The 12002-nt window shown below is 39.1% G+C and overlaps 2 protein-coding genes across 2 annotated transcripts in view; one reads left to right on the top strand and one right to left on the bottom strand.

The window, feature by feature from the left end:
- Window positions 1-74: 74 nt before the first annotated feature.
- Window positions 75-7274, bottom strand: ssna1 (Sjogren syndrome nuclear autoantigen 1). Its single transcript, XM_023399945.2, has 3 exons — window positions 7262-7274; window positions 1691-1890; window positions 75-323 (listed from the first exon to the last, which is right to left on the bottom strand). Exons 1-3 carry the CDS (start codon window positions 7272-7274, stop codon window positions 231-233), a joined length of 306 nt encoding a protein of 101 aa, XP_023255713.1. The 3' UTR covers window positions 75-230.
- Window positions 7250-12002, top strand: part of ehmt1b (euchromatic histone-lysine N-methyltransferase 1b) — a 29156-nt gene continuing 24403 nt past the window's right edge. The window contains exon 1 of the mRNA XM_023399960.1: window positions 7250-7293. Within this exon, the coding sequence (XP_023255728.1) occupies window positions 7273-7293 (21 nt within the window). The 5' untranslated portion in view covers window positions 7250-7272. The remainder of the gene's footprint in view (window positions 7294-12002) is intronic.

The raw sequence follows: 12002 nt of genomic DNA, 5'->3' as shown, positions 1-12002 counted from the left end.
CAAATTTCCTGGAAAAGACGTGCTCTTGTCTCCACAGGGGATTTGCCTCTAGAAACTAAAAGTACATATATTAGTTGTGGGAGTGATAAGAAACACATTTATTGGAATAAAGAATTTACAACAATTCAGTCACATATATTATAAATAGTCCAGAGTTGGAACATAAACTGCATAAAAAGTGCAGAGTCAAGTGTGCGGCTGTGGTCAAAACACGTGACCTTTCATTGCCATTAGTGCTCCTTCCTCCGGGGCTCTGTGGCTTTACTGAGGTTTCCTGCCTCCTGCTTCAGGACGCTGAGAAGAGACTGGGAACTCTCCAGGATCTATAAGTGGAACACAAAGGAAAAATCCCAGACTGAATTGACTGTATAGATACTTAAGAGCGTGAGTAAAAACAACATAGATGACATACAGCTGATGTGAAGTGTGGTGTGGACTGTAAGAGTGATATGAAAAAGGGCCCAGGCACTGCTGACTGTCTTGTTGTTTTTTAATAAGAGCAGCTTAGGAGTGTGTTTGCAGTGATTAGTGAGCACGCTCAGGGAGTTCAGCATCAGTAAGTGGGGTGTGCCTGTCAAATGAAACTGCTGCAGAAGGACAACTGAAGTACAAACCCACCCAGAAAAAACGTAATGGTGTACTATAATGCAGCAGTCAGTTCATCATCCTGTTAACAACACACATGTTGAACTGTTGGCTGCATTTCCTCTAGAAGCCTCGTACTAAATTATGTTTTGACCTATAACTACGCCCTGCAGAGGTTATCAGACTTGCGCCATCATACATCTACAGAGCACTCAACATCATTCTTAACAAACCATTAACCTGTCAGATACTTGACAGCTTAATCGGCCCTTTTATCTGTAATGTATCTGCTTAGGCTAACCTGCATTGGCTTAGCTACCAGCTGGCTTGATACTATGCTTTGTCCAACCACCATCACTGTTTATCTAGCTTCACTATTCTTAGCCACTAGCTAGAAACCTCTTTGGTATGAAAACATTCTCCATCAAATCCCGCTACCTATCATATCAAAGAAAAAAGAAGAGGGTGTGAAAATGAAGTTATGTGAGTGTAAGAGCGCAGCCATGTCTACAGAGTATCATCTCAATAACTGGTGCTTCACTGAGTTGAGCCCAGGACACCACAAAGGTGTGTGTTCCAGCCTCCAGGAACCACCCTCCTCTTTACCTGCAGTTACACACTCACAACTTCCCCACATGGCTAAACAATCTGCTTACTACAGCTAAGCTAACTTAGCCTAGCTGAGCTTACTAATATCCTAAGCTAACCAACATATTGCTGGAGATGTCAGCATTCGGCTCTGCCCACCAGGGTCGTAACTCACAATTATCATTATCAACTCATCTGTCGATTATTTTCTCGATGAATCGGTTACTCTATAAATGTCAGACAATAGTGAAAAAGTCCATTCAGGTTTCTCAGAGTCCAATGTCATGTCCCAACAGTCAAAAATTCAAAAATATTCAATTTACAATGACAAACGATTAATCAACCAGAATAGCTGCCATATTTTCAGCTATGTAGCAGAATTACCTGCGATCAACTGACCAGGTAACCTAAACACAAATACTGATATTATACTCCATTATACTCCTTCGCTCATGTTTAAACCATTTTTTGGTCCAAAAATATTGCTGATAGTTTAAATAATATTCAAGTCACACACCTTGGTGTACGCAGCCTCAGTCTCAGCGATGGTGCGGTCGAAGGTGGCACGGGCAGCGAGTCTTTGTGCCAGGCTTTCGTTGACTCTGCTCAGCTTCTCCGAGAGGACACGGATGTCATGCTGCAGTCGCTCCTTCTCGTCTTCCTCCTGCTTGATCTGACTGTTCAGCTCATCCCGCTTGGAGCACAGGTCCTCGATACCTGACAGAGACAAAAAGGGTTTATTACATCAGAGCCTCACTGAGTGATGACAAGGGAAAAAAAACTGAAAATTGTAGTATTGATGCACATTTCAAAATTATATGACAGGTAAAATCATTTTTTCAATAAGTCATGTCTCAATTGGTGTAAAACAGACACTTAATCAACAACGATCTGGATAATTGGCTGTTTTAAGTTACTTATCAAGCAAAAATGACAAATGCTGTCTAGTTACAACTTTTCAAATGTCAGGATTTGTTTGAACACAGAACTGCTGTGTGTTTCAGTTTTGTTTCAACCAATCCCATAACTGAATTGAATCTTCAATTGGGGTCTGGTAACCTGCCATAGGAGCTGGTAGACTAGAAACAAATTAACCAGCATCTGACAGGTGACAAGTGTTAATAGTTTTAATGTGTATCATTCTCAGAAAACAATAACACTTTGGCTGGGCATCTGTTGCTAGTTTTGGGTTTCACAGAGATAAAAGCTACAGCAGGTATTTAATACTGATAGCTGCGCTGTGTGGTGCGCAAAGACTTAAAGGCTGATTTACAGGTGATGGACTGTATAATCTGGGTGGGTTAATCAGATTGCACAGTACTTTCCTGCTTGCTGGCCACAGCAGTAGCAGGTAGGTCAAAAACCAGAACAAGCAGAACAAAGAAGTAAGACTCCTGTATGATTCATTATCTGTTTAGAAAGTACTAGAAAGTGAGTTTGTCTGGAGCAGACGTTAACTTTGCATACGAAACATATTGGAGGAAATTATCCAGTTTAGTCGACGTAGTGTTTTGTGGTTTAAGCCTAAAGTATTCAGGATACTGAGTTTTGCTCACCCCGCCGCCAAAACCGTCACCTCCAGGCAATAACCATCTCCCCACTATTTTCACTACCAGTCCGTCAAATTAGCTTCAACAACAACAAAAAAACAAGATGTGTATAAGAGACAGTCTCTCTTATTATCCATTCAGATGTTAGTTATAGCTACTCACATTTGTTTCCACTTTTTCTTTATTACCCCTGAATACAGTTACTTCAAAATAAAATATCAACTGTCTATTGGATGCTATACAAACATTCTTCAGAGACTCATTTGACTTACATGGACACGAGCCAGTGTTATTCTTCCCTCACTTTTCAGATTGTCCATGTGCATTGATATTATTTATTGAGTTTTACTGGTTGCATACTGCATGTGTCAGTTTAAACCGTCTGTTGGTTTATGTGAAGAGGGATATACTGACATCACTGAGACAGAGGATCTCAATATGGTGCTGAAATAACAGTTAAACAGTAAACAGTTCATTTTGGTCATGATGGCATGAACTGCACAAAAAGAGGAAATTAAACACATATCAGTCATAAATCCAGATGAGGAGAAGAATCTAAACAGCTGGAGAGTAAAATTGTTTTGGAGGATAGAATGAGCAAATGAGGACACCTGCTGGTGTAATACAGACACAACAATATAATACAGTGCTTTATGGAGCAAATTACAGTTAAACCAGGCTGACCTCAGTCAGTCAGTTTTCATCATAAATTATGTTTTACAGAATTATATAATAATCATTTTGAATTTAAACACTTTATTATCCGTTTGTAACTTTAATCAAATTGTTGCTGGGGTCATAATCCACAAATCATCATATATTTTATATTTTTTATATAGTCATGGATATAATAGCTTGATCTCTAATAGTAAAGATGAAAATCACTGTAATAAAATTTAAGTGAAAGAAAAAAGTGTGTTCCTAATGGAGAGAAGCCTATTAAGTATTGACAGCAGACATTTTGAAATGTCATAATAGTAGAAACATAGCCTAGATGTTAACAGTGTGACAACAGTAGGTCTGTTCTGTTCAAGTGTTTCATTCAATCAGTTTATTTCAATTTCAGCTTTTAAGCCAAGAAGTCCTTAAAGTGCTCAGAGGAAATTTGAACATCCACATTTTCATGACAACTTGGAAACTCCATCTGCTGAGGACGATCATGTGATATGGTCAATAATGAACTTTCAGTCATAATATTCATCCTAATTCTCTATTACTGCAGGAGGCATTAAATCTAACGAAATAAATGAAATACTTTCTGGACCCATAGAGATTTTCTCGTTTAACACCAAAGCACCTTGATTGTAACATTTCACATGTCCAGAAACAAATAGGTGAAGTTAACATAGATTACTCCGACTGTTTATGATGCAAATGAATAATACTTGGTAGATTTACTTCTCATAATCAAACAAGTAGGAAGCAACTGTTCTGTGTCCCAATACAAGTGTCTTCCCATTGATTATCATAAATTTCAATATATAGTTATTTCTTGTGTTTTTGCAGTGGGGGAAGAAGTGCTCAGATTGTAATGTAAAAGTACTCAATTACAAGTAAAAGTCCTGCATTTAAAAGTCTGGCTAAATGTACATTAGTAATTATAGCAAAATATATTTATAGCATCAAATTTAAAAAATACTCATTATGCAGTAAAATGGCTCCTGTGACTGATATATTATGATATATTACATTAACCAACTCAATGTACAAATAAGACTGATAAAAGTGTGTATTGCCCCACCTCAACAGCTGTAACAGGAGAGTGAGGGATGTGTCAAACAGTCTGTACACACCCACTCGGTCCCACTCGGAACACCTGTGTAGGGTTGTGCCAAAGGTGTACAGGGCCTTTTGCTACTGCATCACTTTCTAAGTAGTATTTTGTAGTTTAGTTTAGTTTAATTAGTGTTAACTAATTGTGTCCAGGGGTCACTTGACATGTCTCAGGGGTCATGAAAAGTCTAATGGGGCAGAAAGAATTGAAAACAAAATTCTGCTACACAAATTTGTGTCCAGTTTTTTTTCTGTTCTCTACATTTCTCTCTGAACTTTAGTGTAGCAGTAGTACAAAGTAACATAAGATGGAAATACTTGAGTAAGTACTGTATCTTAAATTGGACTGAGGAGCAGTAATTGAGTAAATATGATTTGTTTTTTTCCAACACAGTATTTTGTTTTCTTTCAAATTTTCTTTGAATTATCAGTACTGTGGCTGAAAATACTGTCAATAAAGTCCGTTTTAAATGACTAGGATGATGACTTCATTCTGTATTTCATTCTTTTCAGTTTGTCAAACCTAATGTGTCACTTCAGGTTATCAATAAAGATATGCATTTTTGTGTATTAAAAATCTTGCATTGATGAATGGAAAGAGTCTGCCAGTGCATTGAATCTGGACAATAATTTCTGAACCAAAATTGTCTTTGTTATTCAGGGAGGGAAAAACTCATCCAAAGTCTTAACCAAACAAAGGCAGCTCATAGGGAGTGACTGTAATTACCAGGCGCAGCAGGTTTAATGAGGCATCCAGTCTAATGGCCAATCTAGACCTGATAATAATGTTCCTGACGTTGTTCATTGGTTTTCCACCGTTGACTTGTCAATGTTGCTTGTTATCACAGTGAAAAGCAGCCGACAAGTCAATTGACCTCAGGCAAAGTAATTGTTATTACTTGTCACTTATTACACATTATGGGAACAGCTTGTTTTTATATTTTTTTTATTTTGTTTTCAATTTATCCATTAATTTAACTTGTTTCCAGGGTTATGTTAGGCGTGACATTTAGAGTTCTGTCTATTCACACACTTGAGTAAAAGAAGCAATAAAAACAACAGTAAAAGCAGTAATTATCAGATAATAGCCTTTTAGAGGGTATTAATGTTCATGTATTATACGACTGGATTATTTTTACTCATTCATTAACATGTATGGAGCCTTTTAATGGCAGCTGATCAACTTGGGCCTAATTTATAATTATTTAGACACTGTTGGGTTGTTTGATCTATTACACACATCTATTACATCATATTCCACAAGCTAATGAAATGTTCAAAACGCAAATCTTAATTTGTGAATGAACTGTAATTAATTAAACTATGGCAGAAATCAGTAAAATTAGAAAGTAGAAAATTAAAAATACAGGTACTGTCTGGTACTTGAGTAAATCTACTTCTACCAGTGATTATCGTCAATAACAACAAGCTAGTTGCTTCAGCACCTGTTGCAGCTATACATAAAATAACTGCCACATATCATACTGTAACTGCCTTTCAAAACAGCCTGTGAGTATGCTACGTAGAAAACTCATGCATGATTGTTGAAGATCCTCCAGGTTTCTCAGGTACTTCAGCCACATGTAGAACGTCTATGTTGTCACATTTATTCTACTTTTCTTCTCTATCTGCTGTTGAGCTGTTCTTCACAGATCCTGTGGCTGTTTTGACAAAGGCCCAGTCTTTGAGACCACAAGCTTTTAAGGTTTCTCACACATTCTCAGGCTGGTTGGCAGATTTCTCTGAAAACCACCAGCTTGTGTTAGAGTGGGAGGTGAGAGACACTTTCACATCAAGGCTTCTTCTCTGATGTGCACCACTCGGTCAAAGGAGGCCGGGCCTGACATCCTTCTTTGTGCTGTGAAGGATTTTTATGTCCACCCAGTTGTCATGCATATATCAGATCCAGTGGCTTGGTGCTGCTGCCTGTAAGAAGCTCGGGCCTCTTCTCTCTGCTTCCTAGGTTAGTCACAATGAGCAATGCTGGTGAGCACATGGCACAGCTTCTGTCTTGAAAACCCCTTAATTTATTGGATATATAGGTGGCGTTTATAGTCAGAGGTTAAGTAGGGCAACTGCTCTGAGGTTGGCTCTGTTACCTGGTTATGGCCTCTACTGCCTCAGTAGTTGGTAGATACCTGTATGTGCAAGGTGAGGTAAAGTTGCAAGAGACCATTGTCCATGCAGTTTTAGTTCTGTAATCAGAAAGTGTTTGGTGTGCAGTGTTACCAACCAAACATTTTTAAAAAAGTTTCAATGTACTTGATAATGTTACTGTCTGTCTTTAGTAGCTTTATGGTGAAATCAAAAGCTTTTTAGTGGACTACAATGGGCAGATCAGATACAAGTGTCTGAGTGCAGTCAGGCGTCTTTTCCAGTGCATCAGTGGTGAAATTGATCTGTCTTAATTTGGTCTGGGTCTATTTTTCATGATTCGGACACCTTAGCTCGACTGCAATGATATTTTGTAAAATAGTATGGTTCCAATTTCGTGAAATGATTTTGAGGGAAAACCTCTACAGTTTCAGTATGAAGTGCACAAAGTCATTCAGGTCCATGAAGAATTTGACTGGCCTGCACAGAGCGGTAATCTTCACCCGACCTTTAAATCTACAAATGGTGACTCTGTGCTTTTATTATTTAAGGATTACTATATTATTATTATTATTATTATTATTACTGACAGTATTATTGACTCCCAGGTGTGGTATTACACCGTCTGCAAATCAATAAATGTGACGTAATCGCGGGTGGGCGGGGTTTACGTCCAGGCACCATGGCTTCGGTAGGGACCGAGGTGAGTGTGTGAGCCTTATCTATGCCAAGCTTGTTTTACTTTCACAGTGTTTTCCGCGCCTTAGAAAATGTGTTCCGGTCCGGCAGCCAGAACCCCCCTTGTAAACGGGCGAAATGTCGGTGTCGAGGTGCTGGTTTGTCGTGAATTTCCCGCGGCCAGCCTGGAGTCTCTTGCTTTTGTGTTGGACCGGAGGGCAACTGAATGTGCAGGAAGATGCTGCGCCCCGGAACATGAATGGTCCGTGCGGGCGCGTTGGGGGCTCTTCTTCGGGGTTTAGTAATACATGGTCCAGGCTCATGTCACTGTCCTGCTTCTGTCCAGCTTTAGCGGTTCAAAATAAACCTCATATAGATGTGCATGCGTTTTTTGCCGACATTATTCGTGGTTTTAGCTGTGCTGTCTGTCACCGGCTCACTGATGGCTAATATGCACACTGCTCTTTAGCTAGCTGCTAGCAGCCGTGCTAGTTAGCAGACTGTGCACACTTTCTTAAATCGACACAAAAACACATATTTGAGGTTATCATCTTCTTTAAACTACAGAGGCCAGTCTCTGTGTAATTTGGGACAGTAGGACTGAATGATCGGCTGACAATGTTAGCTCCTCTGTGCTGTGCAGTCTGTTAGCTGCCTGATAAATGATGCAGTCAAATGAAGGCAACATTGGCAGTGCTGCCTACAACCTCCCACTGTAAACATATGGCGCCAGTTCTTACACCGGCTCTCATGCCTTGGCGTGATCATATTTTCACGTTGAACTTTTATGTGTAATGATTTTCCTGGTGCAGGCTTGTCTTTGTTAGCTTTCTGCAGTTATACTGTCATGGCTTTCAGTCGGTGTAAACCAGAGCAGGACTGGCTGTAACCAGTTGCATTGTTTTGCTGGGTTTCATCAGTATAGATGGATTGATTTAACTGATCGCTCGGCTGCAATAGCACAGAGTTGTGCAAATGTATCAGGGCTTCAGTCTTTGTTTCTCTTTTTTTTTTCCGGAGAGCTATGATCCAGTCTTGTTCGGCAGAGGTCGCTCGAGCAGCGTTGTGGTGGTATCTCCTCAGCAGTGCTGGGAGTATCTGGACTTTCAGCAGAGAGAGGTGTGGGTCATTGAGCTTTGCAGCCACTTCCGTTTGCATTCACAACTTTGTCTTGTGTGGTATGTAGATGCATAGATAAAATAGATGGCCTTTAAGGGTTAGTTCAACCACAGTGCAAAAAAAACACACATTTCCCTCAGTGGTATCTGGCTGTATCAGATAGTTTTAGTTTAATTTGCTAATATTTTCAAATATTTGTCTGTAAAGTACAGTGAACACACTCTTCATTGTGATTCACTGTTGTTCTGTGTTTGAAACTACTGGACCAGTCACTTTAGGCATTTTTTCAAGCAAAAATACTAAACATTTGTTAGTGCCAGCTGCTCAAATGTGAGGAGAAAACAAGCAATTTAAACATTTTACCATAGAGATAATGGCTGTTTATAGCCAAAAGAATTAATCAAGAAACTAATCGACGAACTGATAATGAAAAATAATTGTTAGTTGCATCCCTAGATGAATTGTTAAACTAATAAACAGATTAACAGACAATGAAAATAGCTGTTCATTTCAGCAATATTGGCCAAATACCATGAGGCACAAGTGGTCCATCCATCCATTCATCTCTGCACACATGCATAGATCTAGGGTTCTGAACCAATTGTCATCCTCATCTTTGAGCGATATGCTTCACTTTGTTGCTGCGTCGTGCTGACAAAAGCTTCGTCTTCTCTAACCAGTGCACATGGTTGTGTGAAACCCTGCAGTTTATTTGGAACAGCGTCAGAAAAGGTTGAGATGTGCGTCAGATAAAGAGACTTTATTCCTGATTTCAATGCTTGAAATTACATGCAAGTGGGAAGCATCACTTCCTATAATATGGCCTTAGTTTGAACAACATGTGCATTGTCAAGACAGATAGCTACTGGCTACTCAGAGTAGCAGCACATTAACAGCAAGTCCTTGCACAGGAAATGTTATTAACATTACAGATTAAATAATTTACCATACCAATAATCATCATATTTCAAGTAGATTTCAGTTTGAGTTAAGGTACTACTAACTGCAGGACTCCTGCTTTGCATTACGTTGTACAGGTGTTTCTAATTTCCTGGTCACTCAGTGTACAGTGTGTATGTCTGCGTTTCATTCAGCATTCAGTTTGTGTGTTCAATCATTCAGACAGGACGCATGGCAGGAGATGAGGCTCGGTTGAATGTCAAGCAGCGATTTGGGCTCATGTAGTTGAAGTACATTGTTGAAGTGAAATAGCCATCACTGGTCATGTGACCCACCTGATGTCATGTCCGTATCTCCCTAGAGAAATTTGAATGTAATGAAGATAAAAAACTTTAGGACCGCCCACTAAATGTTTATGACTCGAATTGTCAGTTTAGAAATCTCCAGGTTGACTCTCATTTTGCTGATCAAATACTAAATTTTTCTTTTTTTAGCTGCATCATTGTACATTGTCTCAAAATGACCCAACTACAGAACTAACTGATGGAAACAGAGAGGGGTGACGTCTCTTTGCAAACACAGACCTGAGAGAGGCACAGCAGCGTGACTTGTTTCTGTTCGCTGATCCAATACTCTCACCTCTTGTGCAGGATTTTGGTGGAACCGGCTAGGCTACTCTTGAACCAGATGCTGGTACAACTATTCAGCTGGCAGATACCCAGTATTTTTAAAGACTCTGATTAAGGTCAGGGCCAAAAAAACTAAAATCGTGAATCTTTATTATAGTCACAAAACTGCTAAAAACATGAGTGTGTCCACTAAATAGACAAAAAACTAAACTAGACTAAACTAAAACTGAAAAACTGCACTGTGGAAAGCTTTGGCAACAGAAGCTGTCCACCCCTAAAGGTTGCAATGTTCATTACGTCCCAAATCTCAAACTTTGACCTGTTCATTAGTGTACATATTATATTGATGTATAATATGATGATTATCCCAGAGTTTTACCAGTAGCAGGGTTAAAGTTTTTTGTCCCGTGGATGGCACAAGAGAAACCATACAAAGTGTCCATCAGAAACACTGCTCGGTAAATTTTATTGTAAATTTCCATGGCAATCTGCAGGTTAGATTTTGATGTATGTAGCATTATTGGATGGTGGTACTAAGAGGGAAAGTTACCAGGTGACCAAATACAGCGCGTCTGATTCATACAGTGAGTATGAATTTCTAAATTTCACAGAGAACTGGTCATTTATAGCCATTATGTTCACAGAAAATGGCACTTGAAACATGCGGATGCCACTTCCCTCTAGAGGTTGAGATTTATAAAAACAAACTTGACGGGAGAATGTGCGCACCTTTGTGGAAACTCCTAACATCACATTAAAGGAATGTCATATTAAATCATACATCATATTCAGAATGTGATAAACATATACACACCTCTGTCTGAAAAGATAGTGGCCAACTCAAATCTTAACCATTAACATCTATGATTCATTATTAAATTATTGAGCGCCTGTGACTGTCTCATCTCAGCCCCCAGAGTGCAGAGGAGAGGTTTGGGCCTTATGATGCTCACACTCCGTTGTAGTTGTGGTTCGTCTCAACCTCAATGACAATGAAAACTATGAAATAATCATAACATTTCTTTCTAGAAAGACAGATTTCTAACTAAATCGTCTAATACTGTGAATATTTTTGCCAACTACGATTTTAATTTAATCGTTTTCTTTTTTTTAAATTTCTTTTAACAAAATCGCATCATTGAACCCCATGACTGTGCTGTCACCAGGTGCACAGAGCACACGGGAGATGCCGCAGGGCTGCCAGGCACTCTGCCTTCTCCTGCCACCTGACACCACCTGCTTTCATCATCAACTATGAAGATGAGAATAACACCTGTGTGCTGGATTTTGGAGTCAAATGGTTTTTAGATACTGAGTGTACATGTCTACAGGGGTGAAAACTCATCAACACTGAAAAGGTGCTAACCAGTGGAATTCAACGTTTTTAATCAATAGTCGATGTCAGTCCTTTGCTGTCCATCTTGCATTAGTCCAGAGTGAAAAAAAACCTGGACTGAGAGACTAGATCATTGTCGGGTTTCATTTGGTGCACATGCATTAGGGCTGTTGCTGTGTACCGGTATTGACGATAACCGTGATGTTCAGAAATGAAATATTGATATCGTGTTAATAATATATATATGATAATATTGTGATGGCAGATTTTAGGACTTGTGGATCTTTTGTTTATTAGTTCGTCTGGTTGTGTTTTCACTGTCCATTAAGTGTAATAGTTCTTTTTGCATGTTGTTAATTTCAGGGCTTTAAGTTCTCCGGCGCTCTGAATTCCAGCACAGGGCTGTTTTAGATTCATACATGCACAGTTACATGTCTATGGAAAATATTCTTGCATATTTTTTGTATAAAGTAGACCTACTCTATTAATAAAATCCTCTGTTTACACTGTGCTTCAGCAATGTGTCAGCTCAAAAATGCACATGATGGTGCTACTTTGAAAAGTACTGCAAAGAATAGGTTGTTTATTCATTTTTCATATCATCACTGCAACTTTTTGGATTAATTTAGCCATCGTTTGACAACAGTACGCCTAGTATGCTGCATACACTGTAGACGAACAGAGGGACGACCATTAACATTTTTTTGAAAGATCGGTGTATTGGATATTCTTTATTGTTCTTAAAGTTGT

Source organism: Seriola lalandi, unplaced genomic scaffold, assembly GCF_002814215.2.
Source record: "Seriola lalandi dorsalis isolate HSWRI2012SDOR001 ecotype SW California unplaced genomic scaffold, Sedor1 jcf7180002052129, whole genome shotgun sequence".
Lineage (NCBI taxonomy): Eukaryota > Metazoa > Chordata > Actinopteri > Carangiformes > Carangidae > Seriola > Seriola lalandi.
Note: the sequence above shows the minus strand (reverse complement) of the source record. Positions and strands in the feature narration are given on the sequence as shown.